General features: G+C 35.6%; 1 protein-coding gene across 2 annotated transcripts in view; it reads right to left on the bottom strand.

The window, feature by feature from the left end:
* Positions 1–6011: 6011 nt before the first annotated feature.
* SECISBP2L (SECIS binding protein 2-like) overlaps positions 6012–21313 on the bottom strand; it is a 50679-nt gene continuing 35377 nt past the window's right edge. For both annotated transcript variants that reach the window (XM_008590940.1, XM_008590941.1), the window contains 5 exons: positions 20871–21033; positions 18463–18683; positions 17320–17474; positions 10221–10440; positions 6012–6813 (listed from right to left, as the gene is read on the bottom strand). In XM_008590940.1, the coding sequence (XP_008589162.1) occupies positions 6131–6813; positions 10221–10440; positions 17320–17474; positions 18463–18683; positions 20871–21033 (1442 nt within the window). In that variant the 3' untranslated portion in view covers positions 6012–6130. The remainder of the gene's footprint in view (positions 6814–10220; positions 10441–17319; positions 17475–18462; positions 18684–20870; positions 21034–21313) is intronic.

Below are 21313 nucleotides of genomic sequence, written 5' to 3'. Positions count from 1 at the left end.
AGTGAGTGCTGTGAGCGCACCGGTCATCCCCATATAGGATCCGAACCCACGGCGGGAGCGCTCCCAGCGCCACACTCTCCCGAGTGCGCCACGGGCTTGGCCCATGATTGAATATTTTTAAGCAGGATAGTGCCTTCTTACCTTTCTAATTACGAATGTTATAACATTTGTTAGAAACTCACCATTTGTCTTACAATACTGGCTTCAGGAACAAAAAAAGTAAAAAAAAAAAAAAGAATAATGACAGGAAAGATGACCTCTAACATTTCTCCTTTGATTGAGATACCAGTATTTCCTCATTTTTCTCTTATTTCTCTTTAACCAGAGCTAACAAACAAAATTAACTGCTTAAGTTTCAATCAATTATCCCATTCTCAAGCTGAGGGTTTACAAAGCAATGAAGTTCTCCAACTCAAGTAAACAAAGAAAAGACTGAGAAGCAAAGGGTAAAAACGATAACCTGGGGAATCTGCATGCTTAAGTAGGTACCACTTTGACATCACTCTTGCCCTGGTAGAAAAGGGTACAACTAACACTGCCTCAAGTGAGTAACTCTATGGGAAGGCTGTGGTTATTACCTGTACCTTCTGGGTCATTCAAGGCCATGGCCAAGCCTGACACATCTGAAAAGATGAAGCACTCATTCCTTCAACAGAAACCTATACTATCCCAGCCTCCAAAACCATACCTCACCAAATCTCAATTCCATTCTCTGGCTACCCAGCAATTGGATAAAGAATGCCACGCTCAAGACAGAAGCTCCAAATTTCATGCAGCTCAGTATCTTATTTGCTTCAGTGCTCTGCTTCCAGACTGGAAACTTGGATACAGGCACAGCCAGGTTACAGCCACATAATTATCTGACCCATTTCTGCAAAAGTAAACATCTCTTTGCTCGCCACAGGGTTGCCAAATCATTACTCAAAACGTCAAGACGGGAGGAGTGGGATGGTGAGAAATGCACAGATTGAGACTGGGCCCAGAACCGAAACATCTCCCATTTCTCCAAACCCTGTGTTATGAGAGTTTCATTGGAGCACACATTGGCCCTGCAATCCACAAGGCTGCCATTGATGCCTCTTATATACGCCAGATGTCATATTTCATATGTAACATCAAAAGAACCCAAGTCAAGCCAAAAGTATTGATTGAAGTGTTTAGAAATTTCACCTAACTACTAAACATGTGGTCTAAATGTCTTTTTTTTTTTTTAAGCCACTGAAGCATAGCAGTAGGGGATTGCCTAAATGTTTAATGTTCTCTCTTCCTAAAATGATACTCATAGACGTGGTTCCCATATTCTGAGTTCAGACTCAGAACTAAGCACCTTTTATGGCTAGGCCCGTAGTTCAGGATACTTCCCTTCTTCTCTCCCCACGTTAAAAAATTAATACTACACGGTAACTTTTGACTGTTTTTAGGTGCCATGCACACCCTCTTCTGGCCAGTTAGGAGAAAAACTGATTGCTGGAAAGGAACTACAGGCATTGATTAAGAAAATAAAATCTTACACAACTGATGAAGCATCCTTCCTTTCTCTTTTTATTTTGAAAATTAGTGTCTATTTTCTAACAGATGAGCTTACTCTTTTCAGAAATACTACATTTCACTGTGACACAGTGACAAGGTCTGGGACTACTTTAGGTAAAGAGTGGTCATGTGAGGTCCAATAAAACCAGTCCCTAAGGCAATCAGTTCAGTCCTCCCATTTTACGTTCCAGTAGACACCTGAAGGTAAAGGAATCATATTTGGTTTGCACACCCTGAGCACTTTGTGCCAAGACACAACAAAGCATAGTGATTAAAAGCATGGACTTGGGAAAGGGACTGAGTTTGAATTCCAGTCCTGCCAATCACCAGCTGTGGGATCTTGGGCAAATTACGTAACATCTCCATGACCATTTCATCAATCTGAAAAGTGAGAAATAGTTAACAGCATCTACCTCATAGAACTGCCGTGAGGATTAAATGAGTTAACATTGGGAAACGGCTTAGAACATTGCATGGCACAGCAGAACTAGTATAAAATTTATAAAGAGAAGAATCTGAAAAGTGAGAAATAGTTAACAGCATCTACCTCATAGAACTGCCGTGAGGATTAAATGAGTTAACATTGGAAACGGCTTAGAACATTGCATGGCACAGCAGAACTAGTATAAAATTTATAAAGAGAAGAAATCTATAGGAACTTTCTCCTAACACCAGGATGGTCTCTACCTAGATGCTGAGGCCCATGCCACAAATCACATCCACCATTCCAGATGGAGATTTTTATTAGTAACTCCTTCCTGCAGATTTTTACCCCCTTGTTTGGTAAACCCATGCAAGTACTGACCAATCTATAAGCTGGACTTTTATTTTTTCCCTGTCCTATGTGTTGGGCAAGTCATGAATTCTTCAAGTATGTATTCTGAAATGACAGACTACTTTTTAATAATCATTTTATTAGTACAGAAGAATCCCCACTAGTATTTACATAGTGCAAAAAAGGCTATTACCCCCCCAATGTGATATAACAATTGTCCTTCATACAGCAAAAAAAATAAGATGAAAATCCCTTCATATTATAACTCATACTAAATGTGCTAATTTTTTATTAGAGCATTACAATTAAGACATTAAATTATAAATTCATGTGGTATATTTAAAGACAAAATTATAAAATAATACAAATACTTTTAAGGTGTGATGTGCCAACAAAGTTTTAAATTTTTATCATTAATTAAGATTCAGATTTCAGATTAGGCAGTTTGTTGATTCTGTAATGTGTGTAAAAGTCAGAAGGGAAAAGGGAGGAGGAGGGTGTCTGTAAATAAATTATTTCACAGAAAATTTTAAAAATCGCAAAAAGATAATTAAGCTTTTAAATGGATTAATGTTCCAACCTGTTGGCACAATGTACAGAAAATACACAACAGTTTTTTTTAAGCAAACAGCAGCTTTACAAACAGCAATACTTCCTTATACATACATTAAAGTAACAATGTGTTAAGATTTAATAGTTTTATGTTAAAGAGTTGAAAACAAATGTAGAGATCACTACTCATTTGCACAATTCCCACCCCACCCACCTGCCCCAGTTTATTAAGAAATCAGACAAGTACATTATTTGGATATTAATTTCTCAATATTTAAACTATGTGAATTCCTTTTGACTAATTCTTTCCAAATACTGGAAGCATATAAAATACCATCTCTGCAAAAATGACTTCCAGTCAAAGCCTGTAAAAACTTTTCAATGTATAACACAATATTTTTCCACTGTTTTGTTTAGTCAAAAGAAATATATTACATCATTTACAAACATATTTAAACCAAAAATTAAGCTCATACGAACATTTGTCTTTTGAGAAATAATCTTCACAGCAAACAAACCTACTGAAGCAAAAATCTAATTTTGAGAGTGTAATTCGTATTGTAATTCATATACTCATGTACTGAAATAGAAATCTAATATTAATTATTGCCAGTAAAACAATGTCTATACACTAAGAAAAAAAGTCACTATCATTTTTAATTCTTGTAATAATGAACTCCTACTCTTCCTAACCATTAGATCTCTTTCTAACATTAGATCTCTTTCTAGGTCTTCAAAGAGCCAACCATTCCTACTCCCAAAAAACAAAACAAAACACTTTCCTAATTTTCACACTTCCTCCAAGCCTGCAATTCAATATACACAAATTCCAAAATTTATCTAAAGGAAACTAATTATAAAGACATTATTAACACTTATTTAAGCATACTCTCAACATAGTAGCATTTCCTTTAATAAATCTTGGGTTATCTTCTAGAGGTGACCTGACTCATACAAAAAAGGCGATGGTCCCTTGGATTTGCTGGCAGAAGAGGTACTGCATGTGCAAAAGCATTTATCGAACATATAACACTTCCAAAGTCTATAGCAAAATGAAAAGTTATTGGTGGTGTTCTGAAGATCTCAACTTCTCTTTTGATACAAATGTCAAAAATCTAAAATGACGATTCATGTTCAGTAGAGATATAAAATATAAGAAACTTTTGAAAAGCTATTATCTCAAGATCAAGAGTTATCTGAATCACTGACACTGAGCAAAGAAATTTATACCATAAAAAGTATGAAAAGTTTTTTAATTCACTTCTAAGATTGTCAGTAGATCAAAACCTCTATCATTTCTTTAAATCAACTAATACTTCCGAATGTGTAGAGACAGTAAGATCTGCCACATATAAATCCATGATTACTATTTCAGAGGCTTCATTCCTTACGTGCTGTGTTCCTTTAGGTACTGGATAATTAGTGCCTAAGAAGTCTATACTGAAGAACAGTTTAGACAGGACAGTATAATAACGTCCCCTTTTAGCAAACTAATAAAGTTGATAGACCGACATTTTCTATACAGCAACGCTTCTAAACTTTCACAATTCACAAATACTAAATCATCAACCAAGAATCTAATCTCTCCAGTAATTAAATGCCAGCATCATCATAAAACATCAAAACTAGCACAGTAGTCCCAATGAGTTCAGTAAAGAATTTGCCCAATTCTTCTCTCCTGCCTCTGTGAGGCAAAGCCCTGCCCACATAACCAGGGCAGGGAAAATATCTCTCCCTCCTCGGTTTTGTGCCTGCTAACGGGAGCTTGTAAATGGAAAGTGTGTGTGTGTTGGCCAGTTGGGATTGGGTTGTGAGGGAAAGTGGGAATTTGGATGGGAAAGCAGAAAAACATTTGTAATTCTCTCACCATTACATAAACTTGTAGAGGTCACTTGAAATGTCCAGATGGTGACTAACAAATAAAATATTTAGCTCAGTAAGTTTAATTTCTCCCAAGCAGGTATACACATTCCTAAAGAATAAAGAATTAATACCTGTATATATCTGTATACTCTAAATCTAATAGTTTCAGCACAATTAGAACAACTTTCTCTTTTCTTGGGTAGATATAAATCATAGTGAATAAAGAATTAATACCTGCATATATCTGTATACTCTAAATCTAATAGTTTCAGCACAATTAGAACAACTTTCTCTTTTCTTCTAAAACATCTTCTTCTAAGCCTTGATTATCAGGATACATGTTATAAGTAAGTTGTCCGAAGTTCCTTCCCCTGATCTCCTGTCAGTAACTACGGTTGTTACTATGTGGAAGGTGCTCAAGGCTAGGCTCAAATTACATATTTTTAAAAAGTTGAAATGGTTTTGTACTCAGGACAAGCTTGGATACTTAATCAAATTCATATCTCAAATCAAAAGGGCCCTGAACCAGAAGCATGCAAGAGAACACACAGTAATAAGACTTTTTCTGGATAGTTTACATGTAAGTGCTGCAGTCCATATGACCGGTTATAATTATTCACCTGTCAAAATTTGCCTAACTTTATGTAAATAAGACTATGTACAAGAGCATTCCTGAGGTAAGAAAGAAGTAAATATGAGACAGAACCTGGAAGGTCCTATGGTGGGTGACTGTTCGCTATTACAGACAAATATCACGCTCCACAAATGAGGCTAGCTAGCTCTAATCTATGATGGTGGCTCTAATGCTAGCCTAAGTTTTGGAGGCTCTGTTTCAGTCCATCTCAATTTTAATTGGTTACAATGATCAATGACTTCTAAAATAAGCATTTGTGAACCAAATAAAAGTTGCACCAATTTTTTAACATAAAACACTTTGTGGACTTAGTTATCCTCAGCCTTTTATTTAGTTTTCTGACTCTACCTCAGTCTTTTTTTAAAAAGCCCAAACAACTTTTTGGTCAGAAATATTAGAGTGAAGAAAGTATAGTCTTAAAGAAAACATTGGTTACTGCTTCTATTTTTAGAAGCTTCATCTTACCTTTCAAAATGACTTTAAATAAGCATTTAAATGTGTTTTCTTTAAACCTGGTCTTTTTAAATCATTATTTTCCATTACAAAGTAAGTTGAAACATATCTGAATTTTCCACATAGTTCTTAGAAAGACACTTTAGATGCTAATTAAAAGCTAAGCTATCGATCATAACAAAACAAGTAAATGCTACAAAAACATTTGTCATGAATTAAATACATATATTAAATACAAGACAGTGCAAAATGTTGAGATGAAGCATAAAAGGTAATGGCGCAACCCTTACACAGTTAGAGACAGACAGCTGACACTTCCTGAGTTATATATTTTGGGGTGTATAATTAGAATCAGAGTGCTCTTTGTTCACTGAGTTGCAGTTGCTGGACTTCTGCTGCTCAGGACTGGCTTTTTGGTCAGTAGTCCATGCCTCACTGTCCATCCCAGGTTCCAGCACCTCAGGCACCTCTGCTTCCTCTTCTCCACTTTGCTCCACATTGTCATCCTCAGAACCATTAAGGGTTTTTCCAAGCTGAAGGGTTTCCATAGTTCTCTGGGTCTCTGAGACCCAAGACTCAATTCTACTATTGAGCTGCACTTCTACAGATATGGGTTCATGAGTATAATCTTCCTCCTCTTCCTCCTCTTCATCATCCTCTTCTTCAAGCATGCCAGGTACAAGAGTGCTGGTGGTGCTAGTGATGGAGGAATTCAAAAGATCTCGACAACTGCCATCCAAAGAGCCAGTCTCTGTACTCTGCTGTGAGGCCCATTCCAGGTCGTCTGGCTTCACTTCCTCTTTATCGCTTGCTGTGGATTTCCCAGGGTTTATAGCTGAGGTAGTACTGCCCGTAGCCAATAACGGTGGCTGCTTACCAACAGGGGTTGTATCCAATGAAAGTTTACTGGGTTTTTCAGAAGTGCTGTGCTTACAAGAAACCTCTCTCTCGTTTTCTGATGTTTCCAGTCCATCTGAAGTTTCCACCATGTTTCTCCAATTTGTTTCTACAAATATCAAAAAGATTTTTTAAAAACCAGGACACTGAGAATAATGTAACTCTTAGTAGTCCCAAAATAAGAGGGAAGAACAAAATACAGAAATGTGTTGGCTTAGCAACTGATTGGAAAAACTAAAAATTTGACTTATTCTAGTACTAGATTAAATGTTATAAAGGGAAAACAATTCTTGAAAATGTGCATTCAAGATATAAAAAAAAAGGAGGCAAAAATAAGTATATTAATGTTTCAGAAAGCAAAAGCTCTTATGCCAACAAAAGCTCACTGATGTTCATACATAGAATCCATATGATCATGAAAATCAATGACTTGTCTAATTTTTTTGTGGCCTAGAGATGTACTGGGCTCAAGGACCCACAACTCTCAGATGGCAGAACCAAGACGTCCAACAAAAATAGTACTATTTTCATGAATTTGTACCATGCTCACTCATTGAGTTACCTAAATTGCCCTTTGGCATGTAATGGTACATGTGTTTCCATTTATAAGCAAAAAATCTATCCGCCAAGACGTCCAACAAAAATAGTACTATTTTCATGAATTTGTACCATGCTCACTCATTGAGTTATCTAAATTGCCCTTTGGCATGTAATGGTACATGTGTTTCCATTTATAAGCAAAAAATCTATCCATGCATTTCTAACATCTGTGGAAATTTGTTTTATATATATATATGTAGTTTGGCTTAAAAGTGATTCTGGAGGGTAAAAACAGTGTTATTATATAATAAAGTGGTGATAATCTGAATTATTTTTAATGAAAGGAAATCAGTTCAGAGCAAAAAATGTACCAGGAATCAGTAAATGATGTACAGCTCTCCCACTCCTCTATTTTTTGTTATTTAAAAAAAATAAAAATCCCATTTTATTTACATTACAGCTACTATTTGCACTTTATAGGTATAATGTTCTTATAAAGTTGTAGTGATATAAGCAAACCTATTCATGTTAATATATTCAACTTGATTATCGCCCATGGACTATATATTGATACAGATTATATTTTGGGTACATAAAGCCAGGGCACATGGTTTGGGAAAAAACCTCTCTTTTCTGCAGCTACTTCACTGGAGAATGGGTACTACCCACTCTCCCTCCTAGCTCTTAAAAAAAATTATCCTCCTCCTATATTCTCATAGTCAATGATATTATCATTTACACAGTATCAAAGCAGAAGAAACCTTATAGTAATCCTTGATCCTATCCTTCCTCCTTACTATACCCCGCTTCATTCCACTGAACTCATCACGATACCATGTCACTTCTATCTCAAAAATTACTAAATATGGTCGCTACTGCTTTAGTTCAGACCATCTTTACCTTGCTGTACATGTGCAATATCTTCCTAACTGGTTTTGTGAATTGATCACATAATTGTTGAACTGGCTTTCTATCACCCTAGGATAGAATCCAACTCCTTAGCTTGGCATAGCCAAGCCCTTCATGATCTGGTCCTTATCTTCCTTTCTGGTCCCATTTCATCCTGGCCTCCAGCCATGCATTCCATGTTGGGTGTCACTCTGAATTCCCACAGCTCCCTGAAGTCATATAACATAAGCAATGCCTTAGAATAAGCTGTTCTTTCTAGATGAGATGTATTTTGCTCCTTTACCCTTCGGACTCCTACTTATGCTTGATAACCACCCGTAAGAGTCAGTTCCTCTGTGAAGTCTTTCCTGACTTTCCTAAGAGGGGCATTCACGAACCTGAACTTCCCACAGCAATTTTTACATATAGAATTCAAAAGCGTTTGTTTTGTGTCTGCTGTTCCATCTCCTCATATCCTTCCTCACTCCCACTCCAGACCTCTGTGTCCCTATGGTTGGCATATAGTAAGTGCTAAAAAAGGTGATTAAATAAAAATTTTCACAATACTTTTAATTATGCAAAAAAAACTTTAAAAGGCACAAAAAATTTCTAAAAATTTTAGATGCGCATTTACGTTTCCTTCCAACAATTTTTTTCTAAAGGCAAGTCTGAGGAAGAAAGATTAGTCAATTACACCTAAATCACCTAGGCAGAGTATGAAAAAACCAAGGCTTTGATCTTTGAACACTTTAAGTCTGGTGCTTTCTGAAAACATATCCTCAATCCTAGAGGATACTTTCGAACTACTTTTCTTTTCATAGGAGCCCATATGAAGATCATTTGTCACCCTATCATTTGCTCAAATCCACAGCTTTATGGATTTATCTTGCAGTTTGCCTTTAAGATCTGGCATTTCATTAGAGAGGACTGATCTCATTTACAAAGTTAGCACTTTATCGTCTTTATTTTCAACTAGTATCAATCCTACAAAAGAAACATGTCTGCTTCTAAGCCCGTACCACCTATCCATGACCAGCAGTTTCCTAAAGGCCAACAACTTCTTAATTGCCTCTAGTTGGGCAATTCCAAAAATATGTAACTATAATTACAGATAGGGAGGCCACAAAAGGGAGTGTGGGAAGAAAATGAAGACTCAGTTTTTCTCATGTTAAATTTTAGGTGGCAACAAGCTATTTGGTAAACTCCCGGACAGATTAAAAGGAGAAAAGAAGAGAAGGAAGAACTTGGGGCAAATGGGAGGAGGTAGGGAAGAAAGGAAGAATGGAAGGAAGGAAGGACAGAAGGAAGAAGGAAGGAAGGAAAAGAAGGAAAGAAAGAGGGAAAGCAGAGAAGGAAAGAAGAAAAGGGAGGAAGGAAGGAAAGAAGGAAAGGGAGGGAGGGGAAATGAATCAGAAACTAAATCAAGAAAGAGGAGAATTTAAGAGTTCAAAGTTTATAGAAACAAAATAAGTAAACTACTGAGATTCTGACGTTAAACACTAAACATAAATACTGTTTTTAATTTATTTCTTTTTGGCTACAATCAGAAAGAATTTAAGAGTTCAAAGTTTATAGAAACAAAATAAGTAAACTACTGAGATGCTGACGTTAAACACTAAACATAAATACTGTTTTTAATTTATTTCTTTTTGGCTACAATCAGATTTAACTCAAAGCAAATGTCACATGTCTAGGTTTTATAAAGCTTAGATTGAATAACATTCAGGTCTTAGTAAATACAAAATTTGAATGACTGGGTATAAAGTATTAGAATAAAACTTTCTATCATTTAGTGATAGGTCACAAGTATGACAAATTTTGCTTTTTAAATCCCCTTGGGCTTTTTTGAAGATTTTCAAACTACGACTAAATGCCAGGGTCTCACAGAAAGTCTCAGTCCTAAATATTCTCCTAATTTTTAATGGACATGTGTAATGCAATTTTTAAATCAAAATGATGAGCAAAATTTGAAAAATCAAGAATAAAGATAAAAACAAAAGGTAGTTTGGAAAGTCATTCACAAAATGATTTTAATCACTTAAATTATTTCATAGTTTAAGTCATTTAAAATGGTACATAACAACTTACCATATTCCTTTTCATTTACTTCAGAGATGGGTTCAGAAATAACACTGCAGAAAGAAATTGCGCTTGCTGCAGAGGGATTCCGAGAATGCCCCATGTGGTGTGGTACCTTTTTCACATTCTTTAAGGCTTCCTCAGCCTGCTCTTGTTCCATTGCTGCAACCATATCTTTATATGCTTTCCTGGCTTCCTCAGTGAGTTCTACTAACTTATTAAACAAGCTCTAAAAAGAAAGAGATTTTGATTAGTCATTTTTTGGTTACACTTCTCATTCTTATTATTAGCAATGAATATCTCCATGGTTTGTTTCAGACTTAGATATACTATTAAAAACAGGACAAAATCCAAATAGTATGCAAACCACAGAACCTCATAAAATACTCTGCAATTTACATATATTGTTTATTTAATTTTCCCAAGTCTGAAGAAATTTCTTGATTCTAACATTAGCCACTAAATGTGATAGATAAAAAGTTCTTGCAAAGTTTATAGATCCAACAAATGCACCCTCTTTTACACTTCTTCTGCAGTGTCTGGCACTACAGAAGGTAGAGAGACAAATGGAACCCCAACTCTGCCCTCAAGAAAATACTAATGTAACTGGAAGCAGAAGACAGGAGACAGTTATAATTCCAGGTATAACTTAAATGCCTAGGGAAGCATAAAGTGCTGTGGCTTTTAGATGAGACATCAAATCTAACTACTAGGCATCACCAAGGAATTCATCAAGGAAAATGAAATGTGATTTAAGCCTTCAAAAACAGGTACAATTATGAGGAGTGAAGATAGGGCATTCTTAGCTAAGCAAGCAAAACCATGAATAAAGGTATAGACATTTGAAAAGTACAAGGCTTGTTTGGGGAAAAGTGAAGAATCTTAATTGAGTTAGAATATAATGAAATGAGTATATGCAGGGTGATATCCAGGAATGTAGAAGAAGATGGGGTCTCCACAGGAATTAAAAGTTCCCTGTACTGTTCACCTGGGGAAGAACATGAAGTCGGGGATGATGTGGATAGCTAGGACCTTGAGGATGATGAAAACATGACACTTACAAGATAGAGAAGCATGATTATTGGGCCAAAGGCAAATTATAAAAACAGAATATAGAGACTAGAATAATGTGGAACTAAATAACCACAAGTTCTTCCAACAGCGAAACAAAAACTGATATGAATGGAATAAACCATTCAAATGAAATGGTGGGTGCATGGAGCATACTCATGTTTAATAAAATGGCAAGATTCACACAGCATTAAAGTTCTACTTCAATAACTATAATATCTAATGATGTCCAAAGAAGATTTAAGTTTCCACAGCCACCAGAAGGACAATCATACAACAGTGACTTTTAGTGGTTCCTATACCATAATTCAATAACCTTCCACTCCTGTTAAACGTCTTGATTTAGTATCACGGTGCGACAAACCCACGACATTAAAAATTTCAATGGTAAACGTGACCTGGACATTTATAAAGATATGTTTAGCTTTATATATAAAATTGTGTTTTCAGACAATGGGAAAAAAAGTATAGCACAATTTTTTTCTTCTTACCAAGGCTCTGTCATTTACATATAAACCTGTACAAGATGAAAGCACGGCAAGAAGTGCTACATTGTTGTGGAATAATATGTCTCTGAAAACTAATCTCAAGAAGGAAAAATAATAGTAGCATCCTTTATCCAGCTGCAGTTCAAACTTTTTAAAGTAGCAGGTACAATACACGATGTTGCTAATTGTGTTGGTTTTTGAGACTACTAGCAGTATCAAAAATACATTCAGGATTTATTTTTAATTTTTTTTTGGTGGCTGGCTGAAAAGGTAATGAATTTTATTTATTTTTAATAAGGGGGAAGAATGGATTCTGTTAAAAACAGCTCCTATGTGTTACATGTAACATACTTTGCAAATACTTGTTGATGCATTTAAGTGAAACCAATGAAAATAAAACAGGCATATGGACATGTGATTTTGAGATTAACACTGGTTTCACAATACAAATAAGACAAATTGTTAGAAATAAAACAATATAAGGGAAAAGAAGAAAAAAATGAAGAGAGTAGCTAGGATCTGGGAATAACAGCCTTGAATGTGAGAGTAAGAATAGGAAGTTTAATTTAAAGGCTAATAATGGAGTTTGGATGTGTTGTCCCACCAAAACTCATATGGAAATTTGATCCCCAATGTGGCAGTGTTGGAAGCTGATTGAGTCATGGGGGCAGATCCCTCATGAATGGATTAATGCTCTCCCTGGGGGAGAGGGGATTAATGAGTGAGTTCTCGCTCTATTAGTTCCTGCGACAGCTCCTTGTTTAAAAAGACCCTGGCACCTTCTCTCTCTCTCTCTCTCTCTCTTGCTTCCTCTCGCCATGTGATCCTGCTCTCCCTGGGGGAGAGGGGATTAATGAGTGAGTTCTCGCTCTATTAGTTCCTGCGACAGCTCCTTGTTTAAAAAGACCCTGGCACCCTCTCTCTCTCTGTCTCTCTTGCTTCCTCTCGCCATGTGATCTGCTTGTACTGACTGGCTGCTGCCTGCTGTCTGCAATGAGTAGAAGCAGCCTGAGGCCCATGCCAGATGCAGCTGTCCCAGAATCGTAAGCCTAATAAACCTCTTTTCCTTATAAATTACCCAGTCTTAGCAACACAAAACAGACTAAAACAGCTAGTTTTATCAGATTGTAAAAATAACTTAGGTGTTCTACCACATTATGGCAAATAAACAAACTTGATAATATACTAATTTTTTTAGTATTCTATTTTAAGAGTATATTTTGGTTTATATAATAGTAGAAGGCAAGTAAAATAAACATGCGAATAAAACTGGAAAGTATTTTATAACATAAAACCACACAAAGAAACTAACATACATAATTCAGGAAGAAGCCAATACAATTAAAAACAAACTTGCCTACTTTTCCTGACCTTAATCCCATTCCTATTTCACAAACTCTCATAGTGAACAAAAAAGGAGTACATATTTATTAGGTGTCTTTATATATGACCCTTCTTTTCCACAGAGGTTTTACCACCCAAATTCCCACACATAGTTTAAAAAAGCAGACACATATATATCTATCACACAATTCATTCAACAAACACTTATCACCTCCTCATGCTCAAGTAATGTGAAAGGTGTCAGGGACACAAAGACAAGGGACCTATCCACAAGGAATTCACAGTTAAAGGGGAAGAAGCACACATAAACTACAACAAGGCAGTGTAATATGCTATAACCAAGATAAATATGGGCTACTCTGGGAGAACAATATTAATTACATATAACAATATTACATACTTAAAGTAAGTAGGTGGGTAGATAATTTCGCTGATGGTGAAAGAACTGAATGAATAATGGAACAGGGTATGCAAACATGGTGAATGGACAGGAAAGGATAGACAGACACATAAAAATAGTACAGTTGGGAAGAGAGGAAATGGTCCACCAATGATCTCACAAAGTACTTTAGAATCAATTTTGTAAAAAAAGTCTTAAAAACACCATCAGCTGATGAGCATTACTCAACATTAACAACCTTTATAGTATACAGGCAAAGCTCTGTATTACTGCCAGAGAGAAATGAAGGTATCATGGGTGCAGAACTATTCTGACAACTGATTTAGAAATTTTACTTTCTAACAGAAAATCTCTTCCATTAAAGAATTCTTTTCTCTCTTGACTCCTAGAAGCACAAAATATACCTATCACAGAGACTGAAGAGACTATTTTCACATTGTATAATACTGGATATCCTTTAACCAGCAGTTAAATAAATTATAAAGTATTATATAGTTAACACAGAAGAAAAAACTACTTTAGCAGCACGTATACTAAAACTGGAACAATACAGAGAAGATCAGCATGGTCCCAGCATAAGGATGACATGCAAATGTTTGACGTGTTCCATATTTTTACAGAAATCTTGGAATTGAAGAATTCAGTAAACAAAATAAAAAGTACACCCGAGAGTCTCAACAACAGACTACATCAAGCAGAAGAAAGAATTTCTGATCTTGAAGACAGTAGTTTTGAAATAACACAGAAGAAAAAAAAGAAAAAAAAATGAACAAAGCTTTGAAGATCTATTCAATACTACTAAATGAACAAATATTCGAATTATGAGCATTCCAGGAGACAAAAACAAAAAAGATATTAAAAACCTATTTAAGGAAATAATAGCTGAAAACTTCCCTAGTCTTGAGAAAGATACAAAAATCCAAATCCAGGAAGCTCAAAGGTCCCCAAATAGATTCAACCCAAACAGGTTCTCTCCAAGACACATTATAGTCAAAACATCCAAAGTTAAAGACAAAGCGAGAATGCTAAAAACAGCAAGAGAAAAATGTCAAGTCACTTATACAAGAATCTCCATAAGACTAATAGCAGACTTCTTAGCAGAAACCCTACAGGCCAGGAGAGAATGGGATAATATATTCCATATGATCCAGCAATCCCACTACTGGATATATATCCAAAGGATTGGAAATCAACAAGTCAAAAGGATAACGGCACTCTCATATTTATCACAGCTCTATTCAAAATAGCCAAGAGTTGGAACCGGCCTAAATGTCCTTCAATGGATGACTGGATAAAGAAACTGTGGTATGTACACATAATGAAATACTACTCAGCCATGAAAAAGAATGAAATTCTGCCATTTGCAGCAATATGGATGAGCTTGGAGAAAATTATGTTAAGCGAAATAAGCCAGGCACACAGAGAAATACCATGTTTTCCATTCATATGCGGAAGCTATAAAAGTTGATCTCATATTAGTAGAGAGTAGAATAGAGGTTACCAGAAACTATTAAGGGGAGGGGGAGGGAGGGCGAGAGAGGAGGAATGGGGAGAGGGTAGTCAGTGGATACAAAATTGTAGAGAGAGGGGAAGTACAAGAGAATAAGATCTAGTGTTCTATAGCAATATAGGGAGACTACAGTCAACAAAAAAATTACTGTGTATCTTTGAGTAGCTAGCTGAGACAATGTTGAATGTTGCCAACACAAAGAAGTGACAATTTTTGTTTTTTGTTTTTTTTTTCCTACCTGGCCGGTACAGCTATCTGATAAGGTAAATGATTTGAGGTAATGGATATACTAAGCGCCTTGATATGATCATTGCACACAATATGAATGTACCCAAATATCACATAGTACTCCATAAATGTATACAATTATCACGAGTCACCTAAGAAAAATAAATTAAAAAGAAAAAAATAAATAGTAGAACAATGGTTATCAGGCAGGGAAAGGGAGGAAGGAGTTGGGGTACTGGGATAAGAAAGGCTGGTAGACTGGTACAAAGTTACAAAGCTACAGTTAGATGAGGAGAGTAAGTTTCAGTGCTCTAAGGTGACAATAGCTAATAATATTGTACTGTATATTTCAAGATTGCCAGAAAAGAGAATCATGAATGTTATAAAACAAAAGAAATGATAAATGTTTAGGTAATAGATATGCTAACTATTCTGATATGCATGTACTGAAACAACAAACTGTACCCCATAAACATGTATAATGAAAAAATAAGTTAAAAAAGAAGTTTGTGGAAAAACAGAATTAAAGGATAATATGAATCTTTCCATGAACTTTTTGAAGTAACACAATATACGAACTTTTTCATGTGACCTGGTTGGTGAGAGGAATAGAAAGGGCACCAGTGTGGCCAGAGCAGAATGAAAAGGGAGAATAACAGAGAAGTCAGACGGAATTGGACCAGGTTGTATGAGATCTTTTGGATGACTGAACAGACTTTGGTATTTAACTGGACTAAGATGGTGAAGCCACTGAAGGGTTTTGAGTAAGAAGTGATATTAATATGACCTTTGATTTAAAATAATCTTGAAAATAATTTGACAACGTCCAATCAAGTTTAATATACACTTACCATTTGACTCTGCAATCACACTCCTTGGTATTTTTTATCCCAGGGAAATGGAAACTTACGTTTGTACAAAACCCTGTGCATCAATGTTCATAGCAGCTTTATTTGTAATAGCCCAAAACTGGAAACAACCCAAATGTTCCTCAATGCTCAGCGGGTGAATGGAAAATAAACTTTGATATCTTAATATAATGGAATACTACTTAAGAATAAAAAGAGGGCTGGCCGGTTAGCTCAGTTGGTGAGAGCGTGGTGTTATAACATCAAGGTCAAGGGTTCAGATCCCGGTATCAGCCAGCCACACACACACAAAAAGAATAAAAAGATATATCAAATATATAAAATACATGTAACTCAGATGAATCTCAAGGACATAATGATAACTGAAAAAAAGCCAATCCCAATCGGTTTTAGACTGTATGAATCCATTATATAACATGTTCAAAATGGCAAAACCACAGTGACGGAGAACAGATAAGTGGTTGTGAGGGTAGGGGGAGGGTGTGACTGTAAAGGAGTATAGCACAGACTGTATGAATCCATTATATAACATGTTCAAAATGGCAAAACCACAGTGATGGAGAACAGATAAGTGGTTGTGAGGGTAGGGGGAGGGTGTGACTGTAAAGGAGTATAGCACAGGGAGCTTCTTTGTGATGATGAAACAGTTCTGTATCCTGATTGTGATGGTGGTTGCACAAATCTATATGAGTGATGACATTTCACAGAATTACACAGTGAGAAAGGTTTTCTTTTAAACGACTGCATGAAAAGTGGTAAAATTCTAATAAGGTCTGTAGTTTAGTTAGTAATATTGTACCAATGTCAATTTCCTTGTCTAATAATGTACTATGGTTATGTAACATGTTTTCATTGGAGGGAACTGAATGAAAAGTACACAGACTCTCTCTGTACTATTTTTGCAACTTTCTTGTGAGTCTAAAATTATTCCTAAATAAAAAATTTTTAAAAGGGGGGAGAAAAAGCACTGTGGCTGAAAGAGGAACTAAAATCTTTTAAATTCTGTAGGATTAACCTATGTAAATGTTTTCACTACTAAGAAAGAAAATTTAATACTCAGGAATTTTCCACTCATTCTTTGAGAGTCATCAACTCACTCCTTCAAATGCTTAAACATAACACTGGCATGTGTCAATAGAAAATGTACTATCTGGGAGATGTGTAGGGGAGCGAGAGTGGGTGTCTTCTAAATTCTTACCTCAGCACCAAAGTAGTTGAAGATTCCCACTACACTAACAGGAACCAGCTTGTTCACACAACGTCCTAAAGCTTTTCTTCCAAGGGCAAACACAAAAGGAATTTCTTGTTCCCGTGCCATGGCTATAACATTATACAGAGCCTCATCTAGGCCACCTGAGAAAAACCAACAAATGTAGAGATTTTAATTTAGTTATATCTTAAATGGAGTTAATCTAGCATCCAACAGCTAAAGCACAGAATACCACAGCAATGGAGTCTATGAATGCTTGTAGCATTTTTGTTATACATATTCTATTTGAATTTGTACAACATATGGATATGTATATGTATTTTCTTCCACCCCAATTAAATTCCAAATTCCTTCAAACCTGGTATTTTTGTCCCTCCATAGGGATGGGCATAGTAGGAATCAAATTTCAATTCAACTAACATTTATTATCAAGAAATTAAAATTGTTAATAGTGGCTGACACCTTTTTCTATTCTTTCAGCTCAAATAATGACCTACCACAATGCAATGACATAGATTATACATTACTGGCTTTATTGGTATTTCTCCCCTATGCATATGGTTATTACTGCTATTGATGCATCTGCCTATTCCAATCACCTAAAGTAGTTCCTCCATCAAAAAGAACAAAGAAGGATGTGTGACACTGGACAAAGTACTTGTGTGCTGGCTTACCAAGGAGACTCCATATTTAACTGCTTGTTTCTGAGAGACAAATCACCACCATAAACAGGAACAGAGATCTTTATCTTTTTTCTAGTTCTTTTTAAGAGGACAGGGACATCGAAGGAAGGTAATATGAAAATTTAAAGAGTAGAATATATATATGGAGGTAAAAAAACACACTCTGACTAGTGCCCACTCTGATCACAAAAGAGCAGACACTTGCTGGGCTCAACCAAAATCCTTCACTAGTGTTCACATATGAAGATTTTCTTTACAATCCAATCTCAGTTATACTACTTACTTTCAGGTATTGAAAGATTTCATTTTCTTTTTTCATGCTCAATATTTTATTTTATATATAAACTCTGCTGAGAAAGACATATGGCTTTCCACTTTAAAATTCATTGTATATCCTACAACTATACTAAATAAATATCAAAATACTTCAAAAGCAAAATGTGCATACCTTTTGACTGGATTTTTTCACAGTTTGGAGAAATGATAACACACTTGATCTTGTTTAACTTCATATGTTTGGTAACCTCCCTTAGGCCCATAACCAGTCGTCTCCTCGCTTTTGCTCGCACAGGATCCTTTTGGTAGATGCGTTCCTGGAAACTTACAAGCTCTTGGAGAAGAAGAGTCACACATTCATCAATCTCTTTACAAAGAACTTGATTACAATACCTGTAAAGGAAACCCAAAATAAATAAGTCTGTTCTAATTTATTTTCCTGTAATTATAAAATTACATTAGGAAAACCTTTAAGAGAAAATATATCCAGTAAGAAGTTTTCATGAAGAGCTGGCCTATGGCTCAGTTGGGAGAGTGTGGTGCTGATAACACCAAGGCCACGAGTTCGGATCCTATATAGGGATGGCTGGTTAGCTCACTAGGGAGAGCATGGTGCTGACAACACCAAATCAAGGGTTAGGATCCCCTTACTGGTCATCTTTAAAAAAAAAAAAGTTTTCATGAAAAGCCAAGTCCTTAAAAACTTAAATCCTTCAAGTCAATTAGAAAAACAAAAGATATAGATTGTTTTTGTTTCTGAATTTCAACAGACTGACTTTTATGTAAAGAATAGGTTAACCTCAGAGATGTACTATCTGAACTCCCAATTATTAAATTCTTAATAATATAAATCAAATGTATGCCTGCTATTAGATAAAAACGATATGTTTTTAGCAGAGATATAAAGTTATTCATTGCAGTGAACACTAAAGATACTTCTGGTGGGAAAGAAATATAATTTCTAAATGAATGTCCTAATACCAACAATTCATCCTCTGAGCTTGGATAAGTCTCTGGGAATTAGCTTTTTCAGCCATAAAAATAAGGAGTTAGGTAAGATGGTCTCAATGGTCCCTCTTAGCTCTGAAAATCATGGTTATGGAGGATGAACTCTAAATAAACTGAACCAAAACCAAAGAGGCCTTGAGGTAAAAGTTACATGCCTTTATACCAGACAAAGCAAGTGAGTAAGGCTCTCTATGAGATCATGTATGACTATACTGCGAAAAACAGAAGAAAAGTAAATGTGAGGCCACTTTAGTACTTAATTTCTGGGATTAGGAAGTCATCTAGGTATACTTCTCCTTGATATGCTTTCTTTTTTTTTTTTTGCCCTTTTTGAGACCGGCCACACCACGCTCAGCCAGTGAGTGCTGTGAGCGCACCGGTCACCCCTATATAGGATCCGAACCCGTGGCGGGAGCACTGCTGCGCTCCCAGCGCCACACTCTCCCGAGTGCGCCACAGGCTCAGCCCTCCTTGATATGCTTTCTATCTTTTCTAGTTCTCGTCCCTCATCTTTGTCACAAGCAGGTACTTAACAAGAAGAACTGGTGTAATTTCTAATCTAGAAATAACCTGGCAAGCAAATTCCTACTTCTATATTATATTATATAGTAGAAAAATCTAGGCCTGTACTTCTTGGAGGGGGGGGGGGGGATTTTTTCAAGTTTATGCGAAAAATGTTTAAATAAGTATGACACTATTTCAGAAGAAAAGACATAACTGGACACACTGAGAAAAGATTAACTGTCACAGTTAAAGCAAAATTAAAGAATGCAGTTAAAGAATAGATCATTGAAAATGCAATTTTCTTCATTCTTTTTTCTTTCAAGCTGTTTATTATATACACATGTAACATTTTATTCCCCAAGTGTTTCATTTGCTCCACATCTGTTATGTGACATTTAATTAATTTCCCAAAGCTAGGCAAGAAGCATTTGCTCAAAAACAATGGTAATAAGGAAAAAAAACAGAACAAACCAATGTGGCTTGGATTCACACAGATGATACTTTCACTCTGGAATTTTTTCATGTCATTTTTCAAGGTAAAATTATTTCATCTACACAAACATTAAAATCCTAAAGTTCTTCATGGCAATAACTGTTAATTTAAAGTTATTCACATATGAGGTATCATATTTTGTAATCCTCTAATTATCTCAATTATAAAACTTAGAAATATTTGCTTAAAGACAAACGGCTTTATGGAATAGGTTCACTTCATATAATAAGTTCTTGGAAACCTGTTATTAATTGGTTTAGAGAGTTTTTTTTGAAGGGCCAATAATATAAACAAAAAAGCAAAAAAGCATTTGGAGGGGAAAACTCTTAGTATGACATTTTATATATGAGATTTAAAAGACCAGATTTCTAGGTTAGAAACACTGTCTAATATAAAAAGAATACTGATAGCTGACAGAAGGCAATGCTTTAAATATAATAAAACCAGATGTTTTATTGTCATTGTTACTTTTTTTTGGTACTTTCTCTGCTCAACTCACTAACAATGACAATACTACTAAATTCAGAAGTACAATCCTTAAACTATTCAACCTCAGTAGCGAAATTAAAACTTACTCTCTAAATCTTTTGCTGTGAATTTTGGTTATTGTTGAAGATGCCATTGGACTGCCTATCCCAGAACTAGCAGGAGAACCTTGTGACACAGGTGTCATACAGTACGGAGAGTTCTGACTTGCTGGAGAGAGTGAAGTATCACTGGGCATGCTCAGTCCAGTATCTGCAGAGATGTTGGATAAGGGGAAAAGAATTTAGAAACTTCAAATGCTGAAAAGCTCTTTGTTGATCAATACATTTTAGAAAGGCATTTGTCTTTTGGGTCATTTCCAAATTCTTTAGAAGCTAACAAGTTTGGCAATTTTTGTATCACAAATAAACATTTCTTATACACTCCAAAAATGAAGTCTTCCTATTATCTACTAAAATATACTCTCAAAAATCAAGCACTCATCATCCAAAAAGTGATTACACCAAAAAAAAAAAAAAAAAAAAAAAAAAAA

The sequence above is a fragment of the Galeopterus variegatus genome, unplaced genomic scaffold (assembly GCF_000696425.1).
Source record: "Galeopterus variegatus unplaced genomic scaffold, G_variegatus-3.0.2 Scaffold6480, whole genome shotgun sequence".
Classification (NCBI taxonomy): domain Eukaryota; kingdom Metazoa; phylum Chordata; class Mammalia; order Dermoptera; family Cynocephalidae; genus Galeopterus; species Galeopterus variegatus.
The sequence above is the reverse complement of the archived record's forward strand: the minus strand, read 5'-3'. Positions and strand labels throughout refer to the sequence as shown.